This window comes from Lipotes vexillifer, unplaced genomic scaffold (assembly GCF_000442215.2).
Source record: "Lipotes vexillifer unplaced genomic scaffold, Lipotes_vexillifer_v1.1 scaffold611, whole genome shotgun sequence".
Classification (NCBI taxonomy): domain Eukaryota; kingdom Metazoa; phylum Chordata; class Mammalia; order Artiodactyla; family Lipotidae; genus Lipotes; species Lipotes vexillifer.
This window is the reverse complement of record NW_006785619.1, coordinates 130337-140069: the sequence shown is the minus strand read 5'-3', so window position 1 is coordinate 140069 and position 9733 is coordinate 130337. Positions and strand designations below refer to the sequence as shown.

General features: G+C 62.1%; 1 protein-coding gene across 1 annotated transcript in view; it reads left to right on the top strand.

Annotated features, from left to right (window-relative positions):
• Positions 1-7177, top strand: part of MINK1 (misshapen like kinase 1) — a 19267-nt gene extending 12090 nt beyond the window's left edge. The window contains exons 14-32 of the mRNA XM_007457848.1: positions 688-876; positions 1072-1245; positions 1556-1816; positions 2262-2347; positions 2505-2615; positions 2762-2874; positions 3032-3117; positions 3477-3637; positions 4024-4129; positions 4213-4350; positions 4542-4650; positions 4987-5154; positions 5261-5404; positions 5608-5742; positions 5931-6031; positions 6114-6263; positions 6348-6507; positions 6599-6738; positions 7094-7177. Coding sequence (XP_007457910.1) covers positions 688-876; positions 1072-1245; positions 1556-1816; positions 2262-2347; positions 2505-2615; positions 2762-2874; positions 3032-3117; positions 3477-3637; positions 4024-4129; positions 4213-4350; positions 4542-4650; positions 4987-5154; positions 5261-5404; positions 5608-5742; positions 5931-6031; positions 6114-6263; positions 6348-6507; positions 6599-6738; positions 7094-7177 — 2616 coding nt within the window. The remainder of the gene's footprint in view (positions 1-687; positions 877-1071; positions 1246-1555; positions 1817-2261; positions 2348-2504; positions 2616-2761; positions 2875-3031; positions 3118-3476; positions 3638-4023; positions 4130-4212; positions 4351-4541; positions 4651-4986; positions 5155-5260; positions 5405-5607; positions 5743-5930; positions 6032-6113; positions 6264-6347; positions 6508-6598; positions 6739-7093) is intronic.
• The last annotated feature ends 2556 nt before the right edge of the window (positions 7178-9733 follow it).

The window sequence follows — 9733 nt, the reverse complement described above, 5'->3', positions numbered from 1 at the left end:
CCCCTTCCCCTTCTCCCCCTACCCCGAGATTCCTCCTATCTTTTCCAGCTTCACTCTTTCTCTCTGTTCTCTCCCACCCTTCAACCCCCCACCCTGGCTCCCTGCCCTCCTCCTGTCTCTGTGCCTTCATTCCCATCTCTTTGCCCCACCCCTGCCCACTGCCCCCTGCACCTTCCCTTGTGGGGCCTGCACCCCGGCTTCCTCCTCATTCCCTGCCCTCTGTGGGGCTCATCCCACCCCCAACCCGGCCTCTCTATTACTCTGCCGTCTCCTCATCCTCACCCCACTGACCCTGTCCACCCACTCCTCCGCTGCCGCCGCTGCCCCCCTCTGCCTCTCCCTCTTTCTACTGGGTTGAGGTTACCAGCACTGCCCCCCACCCCGCCCCCCCCAGGAGTATATCCGTCACAGGCTAGAGGAGGAGCAGCGACAGCTCGAGATCCTTCAGCAACAGCTGCTCCAGGAACAGGCCCTACTGCTGGTAACGGGGTCCCCAGCTTCCTCTGGGAAGATGCGTATTCAGTGTCTCTGCTGGAATGGGATGGGAACCCTTCAGGGGAAGGGATTCACCCCAGCATCGAGGGAAGACATCGCCTCTCTAGGCAGTTGGAGAAAAGGAAGGGCATGCGTGCTCTAGCTTCCAGGGCCACACCCTGCTGAGCCCTCTCTCCCTACCCTTGGGCCCAGGAATACAAGAGGAAGCAGCTGGAGGAGCAGCGGCAGTCAGAGCGCCTGCAGAGGCAGCTGCAGCAGGAGCACGCCTACCTCAAGTCCCTGCAGCAGCAACAGCAGCAGATCCTGCCCGGGGACAGGAAGCCCCTGTATCATTACGGTCGGGGCATTAACCCTGCCGACAAACCAGCCTGGGCCCGAGAGGTACTCATTGCCTCCTTTGCTGCCTGAGACTCCATCCGTCTGGGGCCTGATAGCTGCAAGCATGGTCCTTCCGCACAGGCGGACGCTGGGAAGGGGAAAGGGGCACGCAGTGCAGGTGGAGGGCTGGAGAGGTCTGGACCTCGATTTTGAGAACAGGACAAAAGTTGTCCTGCTTGGCATCCTCTTGCATCACAGGTAGAAGAGAGAACGAGGATGAACAAGCAGCAGAACTCTCCCTTGGCCAAGACCAAACCAGGCAGCACAGGGCCTGAGCCCCCCGTCCCCCAGGCCTCCCCTGGGCCCCCAGGACCCCTTTCCCAAACTCCTCCTATGCAGAGGCCGGTGGAGCCCCAGGAGGGACCACACAAGGTGAGTCTCTCCCTGTTCCTGTCTTAACACGCAGACGCAGGGGGCCTCACGCAGCACAGCTACATCTCGTGTACACACATGCACACGCCCTTAGCCAGGGATCACAGACCTCAGGATACGTGGGCAGAGACAGGCGGCTGCACACATCTGTTTCTGTGTCTTACCTGTTCTTGGGCTCTAGGAGCCCCTTTCAATGGATAATTGGAAGCCAGAGGCTTGACTTGCCCTTTCCTCCCAGCCCAAGCCCCAGCTCCCAGGTGGGGACGTGCCACAGAGCAGGCAGCCCACCCTCCCTGGTCTCTCCCCGCAGAGCCTGGTGGCACACCGGGTCCCACTGAAGCCATATGCAGCGCCTGTACCCCGATCCCAGTCCCTGCAGGACCAGCCCACCCGAAACCTGGCTGCCTTCCCAGCCTCACACGACCCCGACCCCGCCGTGCCCGCACCCACTGCCACGCCTAGTGCCCGAGGAGGCGTCATCCGCCAGAACTCAGACCCCACTTCCGAAGGGCCTGGCCCCAGCCCGAACCCCCCAGCCTGGGTCCGGCCTGATAATGAGGCCCCTCCCAAGGTAAGGACAGCCCTGCTGAGCCGCAAAAGGGCAGAGAAATAGTAAGGGAGGGGAACGGAGGTCGAGTGGGTGGCAGGCGAGGTGGACATGGGTTCGGGGTTGGAAGGGAACAGAAGGGCGAGGCGTCTAGCACGGCGCGTCCCGCAGGTGTTACCCTAATGTCTGGTGGGCGGGCCGCCACCCGAGTGTGTCCCGGTGATTCCATGGTGCATATGGGAGTGGAAGAGTGCCCAGGGTGTTTGGGGAGCGCCAGGGGCCAGACTTTCTGGGTCAGATCCCAGCTCTGCTGTTTCTCAGCTTCGTGACCTTAGACAAATTCATTAGCTTCCCCGACCTCAGTCTGCTTCTCCGTAAAGGTGGGGAGAGCCCCTTCCAGCGTCTCTGTGAGGACAAGTGTCCACCAGGCGCCCAGCACACAGCACTGACTCCTTTCTTCTCTCCTCAGGTGCCTCAGAGGACCTCATCTATCGCCACTGCCCTTAACACCAGTGGGGCTGGAGGGTCCCGGCCAGCCCAGGCTGTCCGTGCCAGGTAACCCCTGGGTGCGGGCAGGCGGCAGCCCAGGGAGCGGCGTGGGGGGCAGAGGGGAGTTTGCCAGGTTACCCGCCTAGGGGTGGGCAAGCCCCGACCCAGTCACCTCAGCCCCCTCCCTGCCCCTGCCCCCGGCACCCCTGTGCTCCCTCCACAGACCTCGCAGCAACTCCGCCTGGCAAATCTATCTGCAAAGGCGGGCAGAGCGGGGCAACCCCAAGCCTCCAGGGCCCCCTGCTCAGCCCCCTGGCCCGCCCAACGCTTGTAGGTAATGGAGTTGTCCCCCCACTACTCACTCCCACCCTCACTTCTGCCACCTGCTTCCCCCTGGTGATGGCCCCCTCTGCGGTGCAGCTCAGCCTCCCCAGGCGGAGACACCCCATCTCCCTGACCCTGCCTCTGCCCCTCCCACAGTAACCCTGACCTCAGGAGGAGCGACCCTGGCTGGGAGTGCTCCGACAGCATCCTCCCCGCCTCTCACGGGCACCTCCCCCAGGCTGGCTCACTGGAGCGGAACCGGGTGGGAGGTACGTGAGCCGGGCCTCGCGGGCAGCCTCCATCAGGGTGGACCCTGCCTTCGGCTGCTCCCGACTGGGTGGGGGCAGGGTGGGGAGCGGGCTGGGCTTGAGGCCACCCCCTGTGCAGGTGTCAGTGACCTCCCTTCCCCCACCCCGCCACCTCTAGCCTCCAAACTGGACAGCTCCCCCGTGCTCTCCCCTGGGAGCAAAGCCAAGCCCGATGACCACCGCTCGCGGCCAGGCCGGCCCGCAGTAAGTCATCGGGTGGCACCTCCGGCCCTGCCTTCTCCCGGTTTGGGGCTTTGGGGCCAATGTGGAGCCTCTTGAGCCCCAGGGAGCTGGGTTCCAGGGTCAGGGCCTTCATTAATCTGTGACTGGAGGGTCTGTGGGCTAACAGGGGGGGCGCTTCTCAGTTACTAACCTTTCTTAACCTCTCTCCTGCCTCTTCCTGGCTGCCTTTCTTCCCCCACGGCCCCTCCCAGAGCTATAAGCGAGCCATTGGTGAGGTTAGTGAGCAGGGGCCTGCTGGCGGGAGCCCCTCCTGTTACCCTGCCCTTCTCTGGCCTCCTTCGTACCACCGCCTCGCCCCTCACGCAGCTCCTCCCCTGCAGGATTTTGTGTTGCTGAAAGAGCGGACCCTGGACGAGGCCCCCCGGCCTCCCAAGAAGGCCATGGACTACTCATCGTCCAGCGAGGAGGTGGAGAGCAGCGAGGACGACGAGGAGAGCAACGGCGAACCGTCAGAGGGGAGCAGAGATACCCCTGGGGGCCGGTATGGGGCATCCTGGGGACGGGGGAGTTGCAGCCAGCTTGAGGGAAGGTGGTTCCTTTTTCCCAGAGGAGGGTCCCCGGCTATCACTGCTGGTCAGTTCTTCCTCCCCTTCCCTAGAGAATGGGGTACAGGGCTGGGGGCTGGTGTCCCCAGCTCTCTCTCACTGTCCTGTCAGTTGGAGGGCCTCTTCAGGTGCCTCTGTGCGGCCAGCCCTCCCCGAGTGCTGGGCAGGGGGCAAGGGCTGCCGGGTGAGGGCTGAGTGCGTCGTGTTCCAAGACACTGAAGGCACCAGTCCTCCGGCTCTCGTCTGCTCCCTGTGGCCCTCGGGTGGCACTTGGGTGGCAGGCAGGGCCTGGAGGGCCTCCTGACCTTCCTCTCTCCCACAGCAGCGATGGAGACACAGACAGCGTCAGCACCATGGTGGTCCATGACGTGGAGGAGATAGCTGGGACCCAGACCCCCTATGGGGGTGGCACCATGGTGGTCCAGCGCGTGAGTGGGCACCCCCGTTCTTCCCCAGCCTGCCGTGCACCTCCTTGGCCCCAGCACTGGCCCCCTTCTCTCTGTTCCTTTAGACCCCTGAAGAGGAGCGAAGCCTGCTGCACGCTGATAGCAACGGTTACACGAACCTGCCAGATGTGGTCCAGCCCAGCCACTCGCCCACCGAGAGCAGCAAAGGTCAAAGCCCCCCCTTGAAGGATGGAGGCAGTGATGTAAGTCAGTGAAGGTGGCTCCACAGGGCGAGAAGAGATCACTGGCTGTGGGCAGGAGACCCAGGGGTGCTGGGGGCGCTGTGGTCAGCAGGGTGGAGCCCCGGGGAGCTGGTTGGCCAGGTTACAACAGGAGGGGGAGGGCAAGGGCTGGGGTCTGGTGTGTCTGCCTCACTGCCACCCCAACCCCGCAGTACCAGTCTCGTGGGCTGGTGAAGGCCCCTGGCAAGAGCTCGTTCACCATGTTTGTGGACCTGGGGATCTACCAGCCTGGAGGCAGTGGGGACACCATCCCCATCACAGGTGAGATGAGAGATCTGGAGACGGCCACGGGTGGGCCTCTGATGACTGGGCTTCACAAAGCGGTCACAAAGGGCCTCCCCTGTGGCCTGAACCTGCCCTGGCACCAAGGGGCCCCCTTGACCCAAGAGAAAAAAATGCTCAGTGGTGGCCCAGGGACTCGCATGACAGAACGAGGACTTTGCCAGTCCTTCTGGCCCTGTTTAACTAAACTCCTCCGGGTGCCTCCTCCGTTCTCCAGTCTTTCCCTTTCATTCTGAGTATCCTGGGGTGTGGAGTAAAGAGAGACAGGGTGAGAGGGCTGCAGCCTACTGCCCGTTCCTCTCGTCCTTCTGGCAGCCCTGGTGGGTGGAGAGGGCAGTCGGCTCGATCAGCTGCAGTATGACGTGAGGAAAGGCTCTGTGGTCAACGTGAACCCCACCAACACCCGGGCCCACAGCGAAACCCCCGAGATTCGGAAGTACAAGAAGCGGTTCAATTCCGAGATCCTCTGTGCGGCCCTTTGGGGTAAGCCAGGACCGGGAAGGAAAGGAGGGGCCTGGTGTGACCCCACGCTCCTGGTCAGGCGAGGGCCTGGCTCTGCCTCTGATCTGCCCAAGGGCTCCTATTGCAGGGGTCAACCTGCTGGTGGGCACGGAGAACGGGCTGATGTTGCTGGACCGAAGTGGGCAGGGCAAGGTGTACGGACTCATCGGGCGGCGACGCTTCCAGCAAATGGATGTGCTGGAGGGACTCAACTTGCTCATCACCATCTCAGGTGTGTGTGGAGGGCAGGGCCCGGAGGAGGGCTCAGCCCCTGGGCCCTCCGTCACCACCTTCAGTCTGGGAGGAGGGCAGCCTTGGTCCAGGAGCTGGAAGGTGGGGCCGCACTTTCTCACCCCTCGTGGCTCGCACACAAAGGACGGCGGGGAGGCAGAAGCTGGACCTCCGATGAGAGGGGTGTGTGTGTCTGTCCCTCAGGGAAAAGGAACAAACTGCGGGTATATTATTTGTCCTGGCTCCGGAACAAGATCCTGCACAATGACCCAGAAGTGGAGAAGAAGCAGGGCTGGACCACTGTGGGGGACATGGAGGGCTGCGGGCACTACCGTGTCGGTGAGGAGGTCACGACACAGCGGCCGGGGCATCTTTGTTTACGAGAAGAGAAAGAAACAGGGGCCTGGGCTAAGAAAGCCTTGTAGCCAGAGATGGGGGGCACACAGCTGGGGGTACAGACAGACCTGTGGGAGGGGCTGCAGCCCAAGAAGGGAAGTTCCTGCATCCCCCTTCTTTCCTGCCCCCAGTGAAATATGAACGCATCAAATTCCTGGTCATCGCCCTGAAGAACTCTGTGGAGGTGTATGCTTGGGCCCCCAAACCTTACCACAAGTTCATGGCTTTCAAGGTAACCCCAGCCTCAGCCCCCAACACTGTTTCGAGGTCTGGCTCCTCCACCCGCGTCCCCTGAGCTCTTCTGTCCTCCATAGTCCTTTACTGACCTCCCACACCGCCCTTTGCTGGTGGACCTGACGGTAGAGGAGGGACAGAGGCTCAAGGTCATCTATGGCTCCAGCGCCGGCTTCCATGCTGTGGATGTCGACTCGGGGAACAGCTATGACATCTACATCCCTGTGCACGTAAGCTTGGCAGGGCTGCGGACAGACTGGGGCCACCAGTCTGTGCCCCAGACTTGGGGCCTCCAGCCCACCTTCTCCTCCCAGATCCAGAGCCAGATCACGCCCCACGCCATCATCTTCCTCCCCAACACGGATGGCATGGAGATGCTGCTGTGCTACGAGGATGAGGGCGTCTATGTCAACACGTATGGGCGGATCATTAAGGACGTGGTGCTGCAGTGGGGAGAGATGCCCACCTCCGTGGGTGAGTGAGGTGCCCGCCCTCCAAGCCTGTGTCCCCGACCGAGCTGGGCTGCAGCCCACTCACTGCCCCTCCACTCCCTTCCCCCCCCCAGCCTATATCTGCTCCAACCAGATCATGGGCTGGGGTGAGAAAGCCATTGAGATCCGCTCCGTGGAGACGGGCCACCTAGACGGGGTCTTCATGCACAAACGAGCCCAGAGGCTCAAGTTCCTGTGTGAGCGGAACGACAAGGTGGGAATGACAAGGGGCCCGGGCTCCTGCACTGGGTGGGCCCCCAGGACCTGGGCCCCTGGGCAGAGCTGGGGGAGGGGTGGTTCTGGGTCTTCCTGGAAGGTCGTCTCCAGGGAGCGCACTGTGTGGTCACAGCTTGCCCTTCCCTCATCTTCCCTCTCTGAGAACTCTCCAGATTCCTTCACCCGGGAGGTCGGCCTGCTGCCCACTTCCCCGAGTGTCCTCGCCTTTCGGAGGGGCTGGGGGGCACTCTGAGGGACTCCGCTCTGCAGTCTCTCTCCCCGCTTCTCTCAGTTAACTGAGACGCCCCCACCCCCCTCCCATCCCTGGTGACTTTTGTTCCTACTCCACCCAGGTGTTTTTTGCCTCAGTCCGCTCCGGGGGCAGTAGCCAAGTTTACTTCATGACCCTGAACCGTAACTGCATCATGAACTGGTGACGGGGCCCTGGACGGGGCTGGCCCACGTGGACCAGCTCTCCCCCCACACACACCCAGACTTCCCGGGCCGCCCTTCTTTTCCCTCCCTGGGCTTTGCTTTTACTGGTTTGATTCACTGGAGCCTGCTGGGAACGTGACCTCTGACCCCTGATGCTTTTGTGATCACGTGACCATCCTCTTCCCCAACATGTTCTCTCCCCAAAACTGTGCCTGTCCCAACTTCTGGGGAGAGGCACAGCTTCCCCTTACCAGGAATTGAGTGGGCCTAGCCCCACCCCCCCTTCTCCACTTAAGAGGAGAGTGCTTGGGGCTTGGACCCCATACCCCGCTGCTGCTGACTCGGCAGGGCCCTGGGCCCCTTTATTTGCACGTCAGGGGAGCCGGCTCCCCCCTTGAATGTACCAGACCCTGGGGGGGGTCACTGGGCCCTAGGTTTTAGGGGGGGGTCACCAGCCACTCCAGGGGCAGGGACCATTTCCTCATTTTCTGAAAGCACTTTAATGATTCCCCTCCCCCCAAACCCCAGGGAATGGATGGGGGACCCCGCCAGCCAAAACATTTACCCCTTTCCAACCCCTGTCTCTTGTAGCCTCTGCCCTTCCCTGGTGGAGGGAGGGAGCAGGGAGCTCTCACCCTCCATACCCCCTTGCTTGCATCTGTATATAGTGTGAGCAGCAAGTAGCCCCCCCCCCCCCCCCCCTGCCACTCCCTCTAGTCACCAACCTCCTCACACAGTACACCCACACGAGCACACCTGCACACACACAGCCCTGCCTTACCTCCCCCGTTCCTGTCTCCACCCTTTCTCCTCCTGGGCAAACACCAGCTAAGGGATAAGTGGGCACCCAGGTTCTGCCCAGGGTTGGGTAAGGGGGCCTCACACATTTGCAGGGACCCAGGATGGACAGGCCAACTTTCACCATACTTACCAAAGGGAACTTGGGTCAAGGCCAGAGTTTGCAGCTGGTGTAGCCTGGACCTCAGCTGCCCAGGCTGCCTAGACCCACAGGGTCCTGTCTTGCAAATGTCATTTAATATTAGGTAAGTTAGTTGTCTGTCTAGGTTGAGGTTCTTAGTCCCCTCCCTTCCCCCACCACTCCTCAATGTAGTGGCCTTGGAGATCTCCGTTTGTTAATAAAGACCATTCAACCAGCTCCCACCATTTCAGGCCTTACGTTATTCTGTTTTCTCTCAGCATCCCAGGTACTAGCCAGGGCCCACCAGCATTGCTGGGATGAAGGGGGCAGGGTGGGGTGGAATCTGCAGTGAGTGAGCCTTGGTGGAGAGGGGGTGGATGGGCACTGCTGAGCCAATAAAACCTAGAGGAAACAACTGAGGGAGGGCAAGGGCATCCTCAGCCTTAAACCTGTGGGGCCCTGCATGGGGGCCATTTGGTTTCCACCCACTCCAGCCTGCCCAGGCCATGAAGGCGCCTGGCTCCAGCCTCTCTATATGCAAGTCCTGCATGGGGCGGGGTCGCTCCTGTTTGGCAACAAATGGATAAAGATCTTTTAGAGGCTCACAGGGCTAGAGGGTCACAGGGAGCTGGGACCCAAGAAAAACTGGGAGGTCGGGAAGAATGAATTGAGGATGGTTCTTGCCTTCTTTCTGGAGGGCTGACATGCAAGAGCCTTCCTGAACCATCTGCCAGCTCCGTCTGATGTCTGCCCGGTGGCCAGACCTAAACGTGTGCACATACGACTCTTGCGAAGCTGAATACAGATTTATCACTGGCAGTACGAAAGGATCGTGATAAAGCAATGGGAGCAACTTGTTTTTCAGACTTCCTCCTGGAGATGGGTGGGAACGCTTGTCACCGTGGCGGCAGGCTCACAGCTACATGCAGGGCGGGTAGGGCAGTTCGGGCACTTGGTTGAAGTAGGCCCCGAGGAAGATGAGGCTGGAGCCGACAAGGAAGAGCACCAGAGCGGCCCAGAAGCAGACGTTGTCAAGGGCCTTCCCCATACGCACCCAGTCGGACACCTCCTGGGGAAGGGGCGGGCAAAGCTGAGTCCCTAAAAGCAGCAGGAGCCTGGTGCACGAGGCAGGGAGAGCGGAGGTCCCCAGCAGCTCCCCACCCAGCCTCTCCGGCTCCTGCCCCACCTCGCCGGTGGCCTCCTGGTCTCGCGTGCTCTCGGCCACGAAGTTCACGGCATCCACACAGCAGCGGATCTCGGGGGCGGCAGCGCCCAGGGTCTGGCAGAGGGCAGCTGGGGGGAGCGACCCCGGGGGGTGGGGGGTGGGGGGTGATTAGGAACCTCTCCCGCTGCAGGTGCCCCCGTTGGCCGGCTCGGGCCACTGCTCACCAGTCCAGGTCTTGTGCCGGTGCCTCTGCCCCTCAAACATGAGCTCGCTCCGCGGCTTTTTCAGTATCAGCTCCTCCGCGCGGAGCAGTAGGCCCAAGGACGACGCCCGCCTTGGGGGCGAGGCGGCCCGGGAGACCTCGGGGGGTGCGCCCGAGCCCAGGAGTTGGGGCAGCAGCTCCAGTAAGACCTGGGGGGGTGGGGGGGGCGGGCGGTTAGTTCGAAGCCCCGCCTCCCGGCCCGAGCCCCCCCA